This window comes from Sturnira hondurensis, unplaced genomic scaffold, assembly GCF_014824575.4.
Source record: "Sturnira hondurensis isolate 20B ecotype Veracruz unplaced genomic scaffold, ASM1482457v3 Scaffold0019006, whole genome shotgun sequence".
In the NCBI taxonomy this organism is placed as follows: domain Eukaryota; kingdom Metazoa; phylum Chordata; class Mammalia; order Chiroptera; family Phyllostomidae; genus Sturnira; species Sturnira hondurensis.
In genome coordinates this window covers 123,887-143,585 of record NW_028091637.1, presented here as the reverse complement: position 1 = coordinate 143,585, position 19,699 = coordinate 123,887, and the positions used below count along the sequence as shown (strand labels likewise).

Sequence of the window (19,699 nt, the reverse complement as noted above, 5' to 3'; positions counted from 1 at the left end):
TGTTTCAGTCCAGTGTATTTTTAGTTTTTGTACACTGATGCTGTTTGGATTAACCAACATAAATAAAACTGTTTGAAGGTCTTCAGAGGGATATCACCCAAATTACTGGTTTCCACAGAAGCTGAAATAATCATCGTACTATGGGCACAACATTAGCAAGTGTGAAATCTGTGTACTTTTTTGTGTTTTATTCTTTAAAATTCTAATCTTAGTTTGGTTAAATGTAGTGATATAATAAAGGGTTATGACCCTTTGGGATGAACATTAGCCTTATAATGAAATATAACTGGTTTCTAATTTTGGCTCTCCCATTCAGTAGCAGTTTTTTATCTTTTCTAAGTTCCAATTTCTAATTAACAAAATAGAGCTAATAATGATTGTTCCTCATCTATGTACTCAATCAGTATTTATTAATCACCTAATACGTACACATATTGGCGGGGTTTTGGTTATACAAAGATTGATCCTTTGTTCCTGCATTCAAAGATATTACAGTATAGTAGGCAATATATATTAAAAAACTGGAAATTATAAAATTACGTGATGGGTGCTTTGGGTGTACCAAGAAGGAATAGCTAACACCGATGTGGGAGGTGAAGCTTGGGGCAGACAGACAAGTAGGAGATTCAAGTGGGTTGTGTCTGGCCTAAGGATGAATGCACTAGCCAGGAAAAGGGGAATAGAATGGAGGCTACCAGTATGGACTTCCTCGAAGTTCAAGAATAGAAAGTGATTGAAGAGTTTTCAACACTGAGTGAAAAAAATCCAATACATTATATTAAACAGCAACAGTGAAAACTTGGCTCTAGTCTAGTACATAGAGCCCAGGAGTGTAGGCAGGGAAATGAATCAGAGTAGCTGTAATCCACTCAGAACTGATGGTACTGGAACTAAGGCAGTGGCAGAAAGGAGAAGAAGAAAGACTGTGATCAACAGATGGTCAGGAGGTGGAGCACACAGGATTTTGAGTTGGATATTACTGCGAGAGTAAGGGAAGGGAGGAATCTCTAAAAAGCCCAAAGGCCTTAAGTTCATGGCTCATGGGGTCATATTCACAAATATGAAGCAACTAGGGGGAAAAACAGGTTTGTAGTTTAGGGGGAGAAAGTGATGAGTTCAGTTTCTGATCTATGGTATTTAAAGAAACTGAGTTTCATTGGAAAGATAGCTTGTAGATGGTTGAACACACATGCATGAATTTTGGAAAGCAATCAGGTTTAAATATATTATTTTGGCAACCATCGACACTGAAATAATAGGAGGTGATATAGATGAGAAAGGAGATAGTCAAGGATAAAACCCAGGGAGCAGTGTTATTTAAAGTACAGGAAAAGGAGAAAGATCATGCAGGAGACTGAGTAGAAACATCCAGGAACAAGAAGGAAAGCCAGGAAGACACAGTATGCAATGGAAGCCACTGGGAGAGAGGAGGGTATCCCTAGTATCAAATATGGAAGGAGCTAGTCAGAAAAAGAAGAACAAGCACCATCTGACAAACACAAGGCCATGGGTGATTGGAAGGCTCTTATGTGGCCTTGTTACAGTCATTAAATTAAATAATAAATGTAAAGATATTTAAGACTATTGCTCAAAATAAGTTTACTCCTCATTTCCCTACATATTTCCTTTCTTTTCTAAAGTGATTTAACATCATTGAGCCCCAGTTTATTTATTAAAATGGGATCAATATTACCATCAAATTTAGTTCTTAATCATACAGGAAGTAGGTCTTTACTTCAGTCTCCTCAAAGGATTATTGTTTCAAATGAGATAATATAAATAAATATACTTTACATATTCTAAAGTTCTCTGTACAAATGAAGTACCGGTAAATTTCAAAATCAGACTTAACATCTTGCATTTCTCTTGGTGAGCCCTTCTGTTTTATCCAGCTTTATCCCATCCATTTTACCCAATATTGTCCCAAGCTACTCATAGTCTTCTTTACTATTATAGTCAATTCATAGGCACGCTCAGTTTCAAACATTCAACACAAATTTACCAAATAGCTTCTACATACCAAACACCAGGAATCCTGTGTCTTTAGGCTACACTATGCTTCTATTGGTGTGATGTCCATCCAGTGGCCTTGGTGGTGGCTGCTTTCTTCAAACATTGCATTCCACCAGTGAATTTTACATTGTCTGTAAGGCCGGGCTTGTGTAGAATTATGAATGGGGAGAATAACCACAACCACAGCTTATTTACTACTGCCACTTTGGTAAGCTCACCCTCTTTCCAGATGCCCAGGGCTGGTGGTCTCTCATCCCACTGTTCTATGAGCCTTTTCTCTCTGATGATAAACATGATAATTTTTAAGTCCAAATGATAAACATGGACTTCACATTCCATGATAAACATGGACCAGCTCTACATGTATTTGAAAATACAGCACAGCTGTCTTTCCGGCAGTCACGGAATCATACCACGCCACTCGGGGCGAGTCTGCCACTACTCCTTTACTCCCTGCTAAGAGTTTTGCAGGCTTAAGCAAACTCCCCCAGTCATTGTGTAAGTTTCTCAAGCATAGGGAGAACCCCTACAATTTCTTCAGTATGCTTTTCATCTTCCAAAGCATGGTATCAGATTTATATCAGGACTGCCTTTAAATGATTCTCATTAGTTAGTTGAGAGGAAAAATGTTTAATTTCCTTGTGGTCAGTAGGTCCAAATGAGTGGAGGCTGTAGAACCTTCTTGCTTATCTGCATGTCCATAGGTCTCCCTTCTAGGGTTGTTATTCAGAAAGGAACGGTGTACCAACACCTAGCTTTCAGAGTTCCTGCACTCATTCTACCATTTGGGGGACCATTTGGGGGACCTTGACAAGCTCTTAGTGTGTTTGCAAGCACCAAAACCTGTGGGTTTTCCCCAGCTACTGCCATTTGCTTAGTGATACATGATTTGTCAAGGATTCATAACTCAAAAGTGGGATACACTGTTTAAAAATAAAGAGAAGCCCCCTGCAGGACCACATGTAAAAGCCATGCAGGATTGCCTTTGGAAATAAGGCTGTTGTTCAACTCAGTGAGCTACATTTCATATTTTACTTAGCTGAACTATGGTGGTAGGTAAACATTAGTTTCCTGCCTCCTATGGGCCAGAAACTGTACTAGTTGAAGGAACTAGATAAAAACTATATTATCCAGTTATGACTTCTGGGAGCTCATATTTATTTATGGCATGTGCATGTGGGGAGATAAATAAGCAATTATGATGCAAGGTTGAGGAATGGGGGAGGGAAATCACTTAAATCGTGCGCGAAGGAGGTCAAACCCAGACTCACGGTAATAAGGCTAAGAAGAGTTAAAAAGAAGAAGTCCAAGGTGATACTTCAAGGATAAGGGACCTTTATGGAGCAAAGAAATGTCTTGCTATTTTTTTTTTCAAGAGTAGAAAATACAGAGGGTATGAAAACACATGGATGTAAGGAATAATACAGCTGAACTACAAGTGACTTGGTAGGGCTGGAGCTACAGGAAGGCAAAGCAATTGGCAGTAAATAGAAGGATAGAGATGAAGAGTCCAGATCGTGAAGGGCCTTCTACGCTATGTAGGGGAATTGTCATGTTGCAAACGCTTGGGTGACATTATATTGATCTTTAGCAAATATTTAATAAATGGAATAATACATAGTGAATAACATATAGGAGCAGGTGACCATACAGTGTTTTGTGACCTAAAATATTTAAACAACTTTTCAATATGTTCAGTATGTATTTGGTTTTTTAAATTATTCATGTATTTATTTATTTTTAAACTATTGGAGTAATATAGAGAGGAGATTATTCCAATGCCAAATGCTAAATTGGAAATATAAACCACATAAATAATGCAATTTTTACTGACAGAATATGATATTTTTATAAACTGCAAGAAAATATACTTGAAAGATTGGGAACAGGAGAGAATGACATAGCAGAGTTCATGTTTGCTAAGACGAAAATGGAAAAAAACCCCTCATTACTGTGCAATATGTTTCTAAATCAAGAACTGACAATTATCTTCTGGGCTTCTAAATTTAGAAATATTCCATTTTTAATTTCATTGTCTTGTTCAAAACAAGCATTATTTCATATTTTATGAGTACCTGCTCCTTTCCATAGTCTATTTACTGTAATAGGTAAGTCTCAGGGCAGCTAAGCCAATTTTCCTCCAAATTTGCCATCTCACAAATGTTTCATATTTAAACACCATGGATTCAGGTAGATTGTGAAATAAGTTTTGTGTCTGTCAGGCAAGTACAAGTTTATTTTCCATATATATCTAATCTTCTAAGGTAGGGGTGTCAAACTCATTTTCACTAGGGGCCACATGAGCCTCATGGTTGCCTTCATAGGGCAGAAATAATTTTAGGACTGTATAAATGTAACAATTCCTTAACTGTTAAGAAGTTGAAATTACATTCAGCTGATGTGGCCCTCAGTGAAAATGAGTTTGATACCCCTATTCTAAGAAAAAAATAGGAATAAGTAATGATACAATATTGATAACATTATTTTGTCTTAATTACTCCATTAAATAAAATGCCTTATAGCATTAAAAAATTTTTGGAAAGCCACACACACCTGGAACTTCTCACACTAGTCATTACTGTAAAAAATATTAACACGAACAACTTGATTTTCAACCAGAATATCATTGATCAATTAAGTGCTGTAAGGATAACGTGACTAAAAAACAACACTCTGAAAATTTCATAAGTTGTATATATTTACATTTTTTGGCCTGATAATTCCACTCCTTAAAATAAGTTTAAATGTCAGAGTAGGGTCCTTCGCATTCGATGCCCTCTTTCCCTGGAATGTTTACCACGACAGGCAGTGGATTGTCCCCTTGCTTTCCCTCCATTTTTACGTAAATGCCGTGTCCTCCATTAGCTTTCCACTGCAGCCCATTCCTTTCCCCTTCTCTGCTTTACTTGCTCCATGCCACTCACCATTGTCTAACATACTGTTTATTTTACCGATTTGTTTGGTTTCCTGTTTGTCTCCAACTGGATTTTAAATCCTATACAGGCAAGTGTCTCTATTCATTTCACTGTTCCATTTCTGAAACAGTGCGTGGCAAACAATGGGCATTCAATATGTGTTTGCTTTGTTACTGAATAAATAACATTTTCCACAGAGATGTTCTTTATTATTTTTTTACTTAAGTGGAAAAAGTCATCTTTAATTATTAGACAAATATTAAATGTTTATAAAACACATAAAATACTTATGTAAAATATATAAGCCCTGGCTGGCGTAGCTCAGTGGATTGAGCATGGGCCTGTGAACCACACGATTGCGGTTCGATTCCCAGTCAGGGCACATGTCTGGGTTGCAGGCCAGTTCCCAGCAGGGGATGCGTGAGAGGCAACCATACATCGATGTTTCTCTCCCTCTCTCCTTCCCTTCCCCTCTAAAGATAAATAAATAAAAATCTTTAAAAATATGTATATATACTTATATACAAGTATTTCACTTTATGTATTTTATATAGAAATACTTATATAAAGATGTTATATAAAACAAAAGGCACCCACATTTGCAGAGGCTGTGATCACAACCACGTGAAGAGACATAGGGGAAACATCCCCAGAATGACGTCACGTGGAGGCAGTGGTTGTGTCGGATGGATGTGGCTGAAGGCCCTTTGTTTCTCCCCAGTGCTTCTATTTTAAACCTTATATAATTAGCATAGTATATCGACAGAGGAGAAATTAAACTATTCGAAAGGGAAATGCCTTAAGAATGTAATTTGTTGGTTTGTTAGAACATTGTCATTTAGTAATTTTGTGCATAGCAAAGAATAGTGGGAATATTTCTAAAAATCTGCTTGTCTGCCTAATAGGAAATGATGATAAATAATGTGCTCTTTCTCATCAAATATAAACCCATTATTGTAGCCAGAGGAAACTGTTCATTGCTATTTTTGAACCAATAAAATGAAAACTATGCTTTGCAACTTCACGTGGTTGAGAAAAATACAATGGCCACGTATCCGGGGTTATCCATTTGTAGCTCATTTATCAGAGCACTTCATCTTCCCATGAGGAATTCTGAAAAGCCTAAAGAAGCAATAATTTAACTGATAGTTTATTTGCAAAATAAATGCCATTCCAATCTTTGCTCAAATGCTTAGGTAGGTGTTTTTAAGCCAACTTATTTGGGAGCCCATAATAACAAGAGTGAAAATACTACCTTAGTTTTCATTGCACTCTCTCCCCAGCCCCGCCCCACCCCCAAGGCATCCAGATTTGCAAAATCTCTTCATTTCCAGACAAGACACTAGGTATGTGACACTTCTCTAGAAATCTGAAGTGGCAGGGTAATTTTCTGTTTTGTTTTTTTTTTGTTTTCTGTTCAGTTATTCTAGTTATTCTTATCTTCGGGCTTAGATTTATTCAGCAGAAAATAGCTGGTCAGTAGCCAAGTAGGCAGTGATTCATTTCTAGTCAATGCTTAACATTCAGTAGAAGACATTCCATTTATTTGATACTACAAATGTATTTTCTGGGAATGTAGGCACTGGGAATACCCTCACAGTTGGGTGAAAAATGGCACATGGAGCAAAGGTCAAATCTCAGCTATGGCTACAAATCACTCCTTACGACTCAAACCAAGATCCGTGTGCTCACTAGTGGGGGTGCAGGCGTACAGACATGGGGTGTCATGTGTGGACTTTCATTGTTATCCTGTGTTTGAAGGGCAGCGGAGGCCTAGGAGGGAGACAGTGATGATATGAGAGGTAGGAAAATAAAAGAACGAGAACGAGGAGAAAGAAGAGAGGGAGGGAGGGACTTAAACTAAGAGATAGTTGAATGCCAACCGATCAAAGCTTCTAAATTTTAGTTTGGGGATACCAGGACGCCCAAATCATTCAGCAGTACAATTTATTTTAATTCTCTCATCATACAATTTTAACTTTATTTATTGTGAGAAATCTTTCTCTGCAGCACAGGTGGCAAATGCAAGGCCCGCAGGCTGAGTCCAGCCCTCCACCTTCTTTCATCTGGCCGGCACCTTGTTTCTACCCGGTGGCCATGCTGAGCTCCTTGCCCCTGGTTAAGGGGTAGTTACATGTATATAGTCCTAAAATTACATCCGGCTCTTTGAAAAGAATCTCAAGGCTGATGTGGCCCCCGGTGAAAATGAGTTTGACACCCCTGCTCCTCAGCATCCAAGTCTTTATCTTTAACTTTAGTCATTTATCTAAGGGAGGAAATGGTATGTCTTTGCACTTCTCAGGACAACAACGATAGGTTGGGGTTTGCTTTGACAATAAAATAGCAGTAAAACGTCTAACCCTTTCACTGGGTTATATTTCATATAATCCCACTGAGATTTATATATTTTACCCTAACAGAAAAAAAAACCACTGAAGAATGCTGAAAGAAGGAAAGAACTTGTTCTGAGCCTTGCATTTCTACTGGAGAGTTTTCAAACTGGAGTTGAAATGTATGATTACTCCTCAGTTCGACATTAAGTGGGAAAAGACATATTTACAAAGATTGTGCACAACGAAGAGGGGATTTGGAGAAAGCTTTACAAAATGAACATGTACTTACAAATACTATTAGAAACTAAATGCAGATTCAAGAAAATTATGAGGTTGTTGAATAGACACAAGTCTCAGTTACTCTAAAGCTAATAATTAAGACTTTAGCGAACGACTTCCTTTGAGACGGTGTTACAGGAAGCCCAGCTTGTACTTTTCAGCCTCCCCAGAGCTGGGAAGAAAAGAGGAGGAGATGAAACGCAGGTCAGCTTATTCCTTGTTCCTGGAAGTTGCGGTGGAAGATTGGGTGGGAGAAGAAACTGGACTAATTGCCTATAACACTGTTCGGGATCATTAAATGCACATCAGATCCCAGAGTGCTGCATATAAAGAACGCGGGACATGGGGGAATGTAAGAGGATGGTATTGAAGAGAACTTCTTTCGGCCTTTCTGAAAGAATGCTGAGCTCTGTCTGTGGAAGTAGCTATAAAAGTCTCAGCTCCTTTACCTGGTAAATGAGTCCCCAGACACTTGTGTTCCTGAACGCTAAGGGATGTGGAAGTTGGAGTCTACCTTGCTTCCATGATTAGCTGGATTTTCACGTGCATTACAGAGGGCTGACTTTCTGAAAAGAGTGGATACTGAAACAAACTAAAGAGATGGGGGCTTAGTAACATTATTGACAATACTCATTATTACTGACTGAACAGTGAGTGAGCTTATTGTCGGCAAAATGACTTCATGAAATCCTCACCAGGTAATTACTGTTTTGCCTATTTTATAAGTGGGGTTAGGGCTAGAGTCCTAGCTTGGTCAGTAATTAGTTAGATCGTATATAAATTGCTCCCTGGGTTTCTCTTTTCCCTTGTTTGCGTGAACAGATATACCTGCTATACTTGGGTCATAAGGTTATAATAAAAATTTAATGACATGAAGAAATAAACATTCTGAAGTAGCAAAATGTGGAGATGTGTAAGTGAATAAAAACGCTGGATAATAAAGCATTGCACACAAAAGGAGAAAGAAATAAAATATTCAGAAATGACAAAAAATGTAGATATATGCTCATAAGAAACATTTCACTTATAGAAATTCTGTTCACTAGTCGGGGTAAAATCATTTGCAAATTGTAAACACTCTAAAAGCACTGAACACACACCAAATGATGGCAGTGTTGATTAATGAATCGCAGTCAAATATACATGTTTATGAAATGTTTTTTAGTTGTGATACTGTTTCCACTGAGAACTAATGGCCTAGAACTACCTAACTCTACATAAAATATAAGGGAAAAATCCCTTTCAAATGCATACGGGCTGTTTGGAACTGTGACAATAATTGGGGAGCATTGCTAGTGGGTAAGGGTACTGGATGCTCGGTCCTGGACAGGATAGTCCACAGAAGGTAGGATTACCCTTACCTCACACACTCTCTGGCCATCCTTTTGTGACTACGGAAAACGAAACAAATGAAAAGTGGAACTGCACACCAAATTTCCTTCGACCATTAGCTTTCAAGAGCTCTCAGAGAGACCAAGTCAGTCAGAGTTATAACTCTACGGAGTAAGCCCACAATTCCAAGCCTCCGTGGCTATCATGGCAGATAAGAAGAATGTGCAGACACTTCTTAGCCTGAGAGTGGGGTTACTAGACAGAAAAGAGGGCATTCTGTTCCTTGGAAAGGATATAATATATCTTAGAACTTCTGAAACGACCCGGTGCAAAGAGTCACAGATGTTAGAGTGTTTTTTTTTTTTAATTTTTAGAATGCTATAAAGGAACCGTCAATAACATAATAGCTAATTAACACCAGAGGTGCTACTCTCAACTTGCTGCTCTGACCTCCACACCTTCTTTCCTAGGCCTCTTTTATGAGTAAGAATGGCCGCAGTAGTTACACACATCACATTCTCCCGCCCAATATCCGGAGGGAAAAGAAGGAATAGGGACACATATATCTTCCTCCCGCCTGTCTCTCTCTTCTATTCAGGGGAAAAATGATTTCCAAGAAGCCCTCAGCAATGATCTCTTTATATCCTATTGGACAGAACTGGCCACATAGGTACCCTTAGTCCTGAAACTGGCTAAAGAAAGGGAATTACCACTGACTTAGAATACCCACAGTTCAGGCCCTGGGTCTGTCTGGGCACATTGTTGACTGCACAGAACTGGGTTCTTTGGGTTTTTTAGCAAGCAAATGGAGGAGGTGATTGTTGGACCTACAGATACATTATAGTTTTAAACACCAAGATTTCAGAGATTCAAGCTATTCATTTCTGCATTCATGGGAGAAAGAGAAAGAAGTCGGCACCCTTTGCTTCTCATTTTCTGCTTCATTGCTTTAAATAAAGGAAAGCAAGTGGGGTGGAATTTTTCAGAAAATGGAATCATATTGATTATAAACGCTTAAGAAAGGTTTTCTAACAACTAGGAGACCTGAGTCTGCCCTAGTTAGTTATGGGGCTTTGAGCAAATCACCAGGATTCAGTTTCCTACTTATAAAGTGGGAAAGATTGGATTCTATAAATCACCAGTAGGTCACTTCTCATTTTACATTTCCGTAATGCTTGGAATCAGCAGTTAAGTTATGCATGATGGTTTTCAAACTAAAAGTAATTTTACAGCTACTTTGGAACTTAAAGTTAAGCCTTGTGTCCTACTGATCTTAAATAACTAATGTGGCTTACAGACAGTTTATTTTAAGAGGAAGAGAATAGTTAGGAGAGATTCAAGCTCTTAGTTCATTATTTATATTTGGACGAGTGTGATTACATTCAGATGTCCTTTATGATGAATCCATCAGGGAAGAATGTTTTTAAGTCAGGCTTCCCAAAAGAGTGTTACTAAGTGATCTGGGAACGAGCGAGTTCTGAGGTCCAAATAGCTTTATCACTGGGTTTCTCAGAGTATTTATAATGCTATAAAGTTCATTGTGAAACTCAAAAAGAGATAAATTATCTCTCAATTTGAACACAAATGCTGAGATAGCACACCAATCCGTCCAAAAAACCAAGACGGCCACTATGTGACTAATGAGCTGGTCATGTATTCACCCTGGGCATGCTGGGTAAAAAGATGGTTCACATTCAGGGTGAAGTGGGATGGTGCAAGATTTCATCGTGCTACTCAGAATGACACCCAATTTAAAATATATGCATTGTTTGTTTCTGGAATTTTCCACTGACTATTTTTGGAGCTTGGGTGACCACAGGTAACTGAGACCATGAGTAGCGAAATGGCAGAGAAGGCAAGACCACAGTATTGTCTCCCTAGAGAAACATCTCGCTACCTTAAACATAGATGAAATGGCAGAAAGAACACAGTAGGTTTGGAGGCAACTACTGGGGAGCAAGCCAGACTCCATTGCTTTAACGGAGGAAAGCAGCCCCCCAAAAAAACCAAAATAAAATATCTTTCTTACTGGTGTCAGTTCTGAGTGTAAACACGTCATCATCTGCCAAGGAGCGTGTAGTACCAGCAGTGGCTTGGAAGCCCTTGGAATGTCAAAAATCTAAGAAGCGGGGATAGTGGAAGAGAAAGTTCATAATATAAGCTGGTCCCTATGACCAAAGTTTAAGTACTGGTAAGAATTATTATTATATGAAATATTTGTTAGGCAGATACACAGACGTGTGTTAAATGATCCCTCAAGTTCTTGAGAACTTTGACTAGCTTATGAGGAGTCTTCTTGGAGTGCTAATTTATGCCTGTGTTGGAAGAAGACAGCAAAAGTTAGCAAAGTAGAAGGATATAAAACCACAATGGATTGGCCTATGGACACACCCAGTCTGGCTACAACTTTCATTTTAAATTCTTTTACAAATTAGAATGCCGTTACTTGCCATTTATCAGTGACTTAATGTCCCTTTACATTTACACCTTTCCAATAATGAATAGTTTAAGTCAAAAAAAAAATTAAAGACAAGTTCCCTTGAATCTGTAGCCTTACCAAGCAACCCAACTAGACAACATTGCCATCTAGTGGCCTAAACACACTACAGCCACCACTTTGGGGATGGGGGCAGGAGGTGCTAACAAAACTCTGAGGGGCGTGTCCAGCACAGGCAAAGTGAATGGTGATTCCAAAGCCGCACTGAGATCATACACAATCATCCAGAACAAACACGCGCTTTTTCAGTCAGGGAACCCACGCTCCCAAAGCGTTACTGCCTCCACCACTGAAACGAGGTTTTGACCTGCCTCGCTTATTTGCTTCACTTGGAACTTTAAAAATCCATTTCTCATTTCTTTGTTCACTGACTGAAAACATTCTCAAGACATTCTCTCATATTTACAGTAAGGATGTTGCCTTCCAGCACCATCACCAGCTAGAGAAGGAGGTATGAGATAAACGAAAGGCACGAAGGACTCCACAGGGAATCAGGCCACACCCTAGCGGAGGTCTGGAGTTGGCCTTAGAATGAGCAGCAAGAGCTAGGCTTTGATCTAAACAAAACGGAGATCTAAGGGACAGGAATATCGGAAGAGGCTTGCAAGAGGGAAGAAACGTAGATTCACCCGAGGTTCCTAGTACCCCAGCGATAAGTACTCTTAGCAAACATCCCCGGGGGCTCTTCAGTTCAAATCAGATATTCTTCGCTCCTCCTGATTCACGGGAAGGCCTATGTCATCCTTTTCTCTGGCAACCAGGTCTCTTGTGGCAACAGCCATCAACGTGTCAGAAAGGAGACGCAGAACCAGGCCCAGGACTGGGCCATTCTCAGACCACCATTCGTGAATTCTTGCCAAGTCCCGCCTCTGACTCCAACACGGTGAAGATATGATGGATAGGAGAGTACAAACACAACAGCCATCGGGCCTTCTTTTTAAAGCCCATTTTTGACAAAATAGAGGCGGAAACACAAAACATGGGTTTAGACTGGTTCGAAATGTAGGAACAAAGATAGAGTCGGAAGAGGCCATATTCATGTATCAAATACATATGCACTTCTCCAAAATTTGCATCAGAGGCTAGGTCACGCCCATGCAAATGCTCCTAGTTCAAATTTGCATGAGCAAAGCCCGGAACACCCTCAGTTCCCCTAGGCAAATCTGGAAAAGCAGCTGCAGCTTCTTACCTATAATAAAGAGGATCTCCACAGCGATGTCACTGACTGTTGTGCTCCGCGTCGTGGACAGGTCATCGTTGCCGATGAAGCAAACGTTGTAAGGTACGGTCACGGCGACATAAAACGTCGCCAACAGAATAAGCCAGTCCCAGCCAGCTTTAAAAGTGCTAAAATGCAAAAGTATGAATTTGGACTTTTTTGCATCTGAAACTTTATATTCCGGAAATGCTGGTTTATCTACAAAAACATTCTGTGGATAAGGACAAAGAGAAGAGAAGAGAGACTCAGCGTTAGAAACAAGGATCACACAGCCTTAAACACTTCCGTAAGGAGAATCATTTCCATATACAATGTCAGCATCTCTTACGAGTGACTTTTAGAAGCTGGTGATGTAAGAAGCAGAGCTGTAAACACTAAAATCAAGCAGAGATCTTTGTTAGAAGTAACAGAACTATGCAGGGTTTAGTCACAAATGTTCAATGAACAATTTTGATTTTGTTCATTAAAAATAAAAAAGATCATTACATAAAATGTCACCTGAAAATGTTCACAGTAGCAAATATAATCCTACACACATTCTGAACACAAAGATACATTTATATTCCTATTGTCACAGGAACATTCCATATACTTATAATTCTGAGATGAGAGTCATTATCTAAAGAATATATTTGACATGAAATGACAACAAAGGCACCATTTTTCCCCAGATAAAGATATATGATCAACATTGTATTTTAAAATCTGTTTCCATTTGTTTCAAAGTATAACCCGGTTCTGCTAACTACCTGCATTTTTGCACTGTGGTTCTTCATGAAGTTTCAAGTCAGGAATCCACACCTCATAACCTAGATTGACATGGATCCATTCTGACACCAGCTAGCTTGGTTTGAGGTGGCAAAATGACCAACACTCATGAGTTACTATTCAAGTCATGGCTTAAAAAAAAGGAAGCTGATTAAAAGATAAAAGATTTCTTTGCACTAAAGAGAAACCAGAGTACATATGGCCGCTGATTAAATGTAGAAGAATTGCTGGAGTTTTTATAACTACAAAAGCACTTCCTCCTGCAAGCAGTTGAAATTGATGAACAACTCTCCTAATTGCAATGAGACAAACGGCGGCCCAACAATAGCAGGTGTGGAAATTTGACAAGCCCACGACCCGGATACTTGCAGACCTTGCTTTGACCTCAATTAGTGAGAAGTACAAGATAGGAAGTGGATACTTAAATTTCAACATTAAATTGAATGAACAGAACAGTTGAAAGTTTTGGAATAAAAGTTACTTGTAGGTCATCATTTGTTTTCTTATTTTAGGGATTCCTGAAAGACCCGAGGACTCAAGAAAATGTTCAGAGCAATCAGGACCTTTTCGCTCTTTAGTGGCAGCTATCAGCCACCAAAGATTTCTGTTCAGTTCAGAGTAAGGCACCCCTTACCTCTCATCTTTCTCGGTAGGCATTCCTAACAATGTTGTTCCCTGTTAATATTCTTACTTAACCCACATAGGAACCTCATAATGTGAGGGTTTGCTTCGCTACTTTCAGACTAGTCTTTGATGCCTATCTGCTACTATGTCCACGTTCCATTTAATTTTCTGATACTTTATCTTTCTCCTTTGCCTCATTCTCTAGCTTCTAGAAACAGGTTCCAAAGGTGGACTCTGGCATAGAACTAAGAAGAGGAGAATGAAGTACAACGGTTGGGCTTCTTATCAAGGCTTTGGTTGGTGTACAGGAGAGAGTTAGGATCCATATGTATTAATCTGCTCAAGGTTAATAAGCACTTTTATTTGCAGTAGGGCATGACGCGTTCTAATTCCTTTTTTAAAGAAGGAAGTAAATTCCTTTTGTAAGTGTTTATGGAATAAGGCATCACTGGAAGCCATGGGGGAATCTCAATTTCTATCCAAATAACTCTTTCCCAACAGTGTCACAGAAATACAAATTTTACCTGTTTGAGGGAGAAGCCAGCTCTAGGAGTGAGAGTCATGAAAAGTCAAGAAGTATTTTCTGTGGATTATGTTGATTATATGAATGATTATATTATATTAATGAGGCTGATGCAAAAGGTCAGCAATATATTATATTCATAAATCACAAAACAAATCACACTGCTTCATTTCTATAGGCTTCTTAAAATGTATTATCTAAAATTAGTTTTAAAGATTCAGAGACTCTAACACAACTCAGATTACATTTAAATTATGAAAGGTTTTATACACAAATCCTGCATTCATCTTCACAAAATCGCCTGAGTGGAAAAATATAGATGCTTCTCTCCTCCAACCACTGTAAATGCAAAACTTTTATCAAAAACCTTTTGAACAATAAAAAAATACAAAAAACCCTTTTGAACGGAGGAAAATTTCTTATCCTTGTAAAATGTACTTTTAGCAAGGAGAAAACACATTATTTATGCCCCTGAAACATAGGGAGTTTGCCTAAAGAATAATATAACCAACTATTCTCAATTTTAGGTATATATTACTTATTCATTTTGAAGCATATTCTTTAGCACCAATGGTGTGTTAGCTATTTAACCTCTACCCTATAAATTATTGAAACACAATGGTTAAGGCTAACATCTAATTAATGTAACTGTTTCCAAAACTATTTTTGCAGAATTTCTTGAAACTAACTTCTGAAGGAGCAAACAGGTGGGAAAATATTTCTACAGTCACCACACAGGGTAAACCAGACAGAGTGTGTGCCTTTGATGATGACTGGTCATGCTCCACTGGTAATATTCCAGCATTTAAAGTACTCTCCTTTCCAGCTCCCAAGGCACTCCTGTGATCTTTACATTTCTTTGTGTTAGAGATACTCGCATCGTCCCAATGTCATTGACTAGAGTCACAAGTCAGGGAAAGCAAAAATGAAACACCTTTTCCAAAGATGTTCCGATCAATGTAAGAGCCATGACTAAGGGGTGTTGCATCCTGATTGGGATGGAACCTTGCTAACAGCCTGCTGCGTTCCTTCGTCTATGGTTGAAACGTGTTCCTGGTCTATACAACTGCATCTGAGAGGCGGCAGGGAGGGTCAGAGCACAGTGTCTGAATCACAGGGTTCACAGGTGGGTCCCACATCCATGGCTTCTACTTTAGTGATCTGGAGTAAGTTGTCCTTTTCCATCCTTCAAATACTACTAATAAAAACTCTATGTAGTACTGGCTTGCTGTAAGAATCAAATAATATGATGGCCCTTTTATATGTAAAAGGGATTTGTAAACAGTAGAGAGCCACAGACATATTAAGAAGTCTTTTTTGTATGTGTGACTATTAATATAGCTAGATTTCCCAAAGATTGATTGTTCAGCTAATAAAATGTCCAGATAACTTTTCCCTCTTCTTTCTTCTCTCTTCCTGCTGTCTTTTAGCCATTCCGCCCTGTTCTCCTTGAAAACAATAGTGAACAGGGCCATTCCTGATTTCATACTTCATTTCCAGAAGTAAGAGTTATCTGAATTGTGAGATCACTATGGGAATTCGATGTCCTTAATTCCTGTGTATCATTTTAATGATCTGCCTTGATGTTTGTACTCCTTAAATGAATGGCAATATAGCAAATAAGCTAAGCAGTGGGAAATTACAATTTTTAAAATAAGATTTTAAAGTACTGTTCTATACTTTGTTGACTTTAGAGGAGAAATGGCATGTTTAGCAAATGCATTTTAAAGCTTGGTAATACTTGCTCTGTTCAAATGATTCTCAGCTAAAGGCTAGAAGATTCTGCCAGCTTTCAGCAGGGCAGAACCTCTGGCTAATATTTGTTTAGGTGCTTTGCTGGTTGACTTGCATAGAATCAAACCCAGAGGTGGTTACCTTTGTTTCTTCCTCGAACTTGTTTACTGTCTCTAAGGCAGACTTGATAACTGAAAGGAGATGTAGATAGGAACCCATGGAAGGATCCACAGGTCAAGTCAGGTGCCCTGTTTCAAGTCTATCCGTGGACTCTCGGGAAATCCGCATGACACTGAGGCACATGTATCCCTAGAAGATCTTTATATTTAGTCAAGATAAAATAAGCAGTGCTGACTCTCAACTGTGGTGCATGGCAGGTCAGCAGAAATGGTCCTGGAGCACAAATGGTTAAAACAGCTTGTTCTGGTTTCCATATGGAATCCATCGATGCAGAACCAGATTGGCAGCACTTTGGTGTCAGGTCTCACTCCACACCTGGGAAAATGCATCTTTTTTGGTTGCACACACTCAGAGAGGTAGATACTTTGTATGTCTGATGTGTGACTGTTTTATCAAGGCATTTGTATGTCAAATTCGGTAGTCAAGCATCCCATGTAAAATGTTAAGATGCCAAAGAAGCCTTGTGTCCCGAACTCCCACAACTTCTGGATTTTAGATCAATTCTAAAATACCTCTGGTTGTTTGATGTGACTTTTTCTAATGTCACTGGCAAGTTAGACCCTTAGTATTTCTAGGGACCACCCATGGTTATACACACCCCGCAAAAGTTGTGTGTTCTGGAGATTCCAGTGCAAATTGATGACATTATCACCATTTGGAAAATTGTGTTTGAATATCTGCAACTAAAGGGATATAGTTCTGGGTTTCTCAGTGAAATCTCTTAGTGCTAAGACCAAGTTCTGAGGTGAACTGTGAAGTTCTGGTGGATACGTGTCATGTAAAACTCTGTGGAGTCACCTTTTACAGGTGGTTCTTTTGCTGAGGCTTTTGACAGTTAAGTACCAGGTTTCAGAAAGTAGCTGTACTGCCATTTACTAAAAGCACAACTTTTTACAAAACTGTGTAATATATGGCATGGAATTTCAAATTCAATGTTCCACTGTGTGGAATTTGCAACTGTGTTTTGTATAAAATGTAGTTATTTAAGTGGAAGCATGACTTTGATGTGTTCAGGGTCCCACTGGATGAAAGCACTCAGTGAAACTAGATAAAGTGCAAAGTAGACAGCACTAAAATTAAAGTCAACAAACCAACAAACTACGAAGTATATGACTTGCTCCATCATCTTGTCCATAAAATGTAGCCAGTATCTCCCCATTTGCAGCTTCCCTAGCACCATATTGTACTGATTGCAGTACTATTCTAATCTCTGTGCTGTGCTAACACTATGATTGAGCACTTTTATTATAGAAATGCCCCATGACTGCTGACCTTTTCCAGTTCATGCTTTGTAGGAAAACACCAGCCAAAGTGGAAAAAAAATCTAGGAAAGCCAACGGGTAAATGGAGCCTTTCTTTAGCGAGTCAAACATTGCCAGGGAAACTCTAGCATTCAGAGAGTACACACATATCCACCTACATTATTTATTTTCAATTTGTTCTTTTCTCTTCTTTGCAGGTGCCCAGAGATGTGATAAAGGACAGCTCGACTCCGTCTCCGGGCTGAGTCAAAGTGGGTCCCTGCTCTTGATCTTCCTTTGGCTTTATCTAGGGGAAAATAAAACTCATTAGGCACCAACAAATGCATCATTTCATGTCAAGAAAGTTAAGTTTGGACAGCTCCCTTTCAAGAGTGCATGATTTTCAACACTTAAAATTATTGGTTGTCTTCTACTGACATTTAATTTAATTTCAGGCTTTTAAAATTCACATATTTTAATGATCATATTAACTGCATTAGTTTTTAAAATTAAGGTAAAACATATGTGAACCTAGAGAAACTTTCAAACATTTCAGAAAACAATGTAGTAAATAAAAAATCTTACTACTTTCCTGTTATTCCACACTCATATCCAAAATTCTACTCCTAATGGTTTTATTTTTTTTCTAGAAAACTACCTAATATATATTTTATATCTACACTTATATGTTTTTTACATAAGTGGGAGTTTATAAAAATCTGTTCACATATTATTTTTCACATTATAATAACTTGTAAATCATTCCAAATATGCATGTTGTAGTTCTTCTCATATACTCATTAATAGTTAAGTACATACCATATTAAGGATAAAACTTGTGTCCTGCATTTTACTACTTGACTTTCATGCATATTTAGATTTATACAGTATTCAAAAAGAAAAACTAGGTAGCTAACCCCACAGTAAAAATTCTTAAACACAGAGAGCTTTGCATTGGTGTGCCAACATATTCAGCAAATAAATGACTAATAGTGAGTATATACAGTTTAAATTTTGGTATATGTTTTCCAAATTTCATTTTAGCAATTTACATTTCCAGCAACAGTCGACAGATGTGCCTGCTTTACCGCACACATCAGTGAAATACAAAGTGTGTGCTGCCTAACATTTTGAAAGTTTTTTTATTGTTCAGTTACAGTTGTCCCCATTTTCCCCCCACACTGCTCTCCTCTGTCCTGCCCAGCCCCCGGCTCCCAAAGACAGTCCTCACTCCCTTGTCCCTGTGTATGGGTCCTTTGTTCATAACATTTTGAAAGTTTAAAATGCCATATTATTGTTTGAATTTGCATTTTCAAAGTTATGAATTTGGATGAGCATTCTTTTAAAATGTATTGTGTGTCTGAATTTGTTTTTAATGAAGTCTATTCATATTTTTGCCAGTGTTGAAGTTGGTCCTTTTCTGTTGATTAATAAGCACTCTGTATACTAATTCCCACTTTCTTATATATACTGCCAACAGTTTGTTATTTTGTTCCTTGACTTCAGATTTAATTTATGTGGTATCACATTTTCTAATTTTTAGGTTGTCAGATTTGTCAATCTATTCATTTGTAGTGTCTAGATATTATGTCCTGCATAACCAAACTTCTTCACTCAAAAATTATTTTTTAAAATTTATGCATGCATTCTTCCAACATCTTTATGTCTTTATAATTTTTTTGACAATTAAATCTTTAGTTCAACTGAACTCTCTTTCAGTAAAATTAGGCAGGGACCTGCTATTTTTTCCCAAAGGGTTATTGTCCAAGATCAATAAACAAGGTGAATATATGACATTAAGAAGCATTTAGTGTTTAGTTGGTCAATATATAATTTAATCCTAAATAAATTGGTATTACAAAGTTTGCACAATGTAAAAATTAAAACCTATTCTTTTTTTTTTTAAATTTTTATTTAATTATTTTTCAAGTACAGTTTTCTGTCTATTACTCCCATCCCATCCCACCCCCCATCCTCCCCCCTCCCTCCCATTTCCACCCTTCTCAGTTGTTGTCCATGTATCCTTTATATATGTTCCTCT

At 38.2% G+C, this 19,699-nt stretch overlaps 1 protein-coding gene across 1 annotated transcript in view; it reads right to left on the bottom strand.

The window, feature by feature from the left end:
- Nucleotides 1-19,699, bottom strand: part of KCNH8 (potassium voltage-gated channel subfamily H member 8) — a 223,862-nt gene that overhangs the window by 107,412 nt on the left and 96,751 nt on the right. Inside the window, exons 4-5 of the mRNA XM_037070746.1 lie at nt 17,838-17,965; nt 12,559-12,799 (exon numbers count right to left, since the gene is read on the bottom strand). Of these exons, the coding sequence (XP_036926641.1) occupies nt 12,559-12,799; nt 17,838-17,965 (369 nt within the window). The remainder of the gene's footprint in view (nt 1-12,558; nt 12,800-17,837; nt 17,966-19,699) is intronic.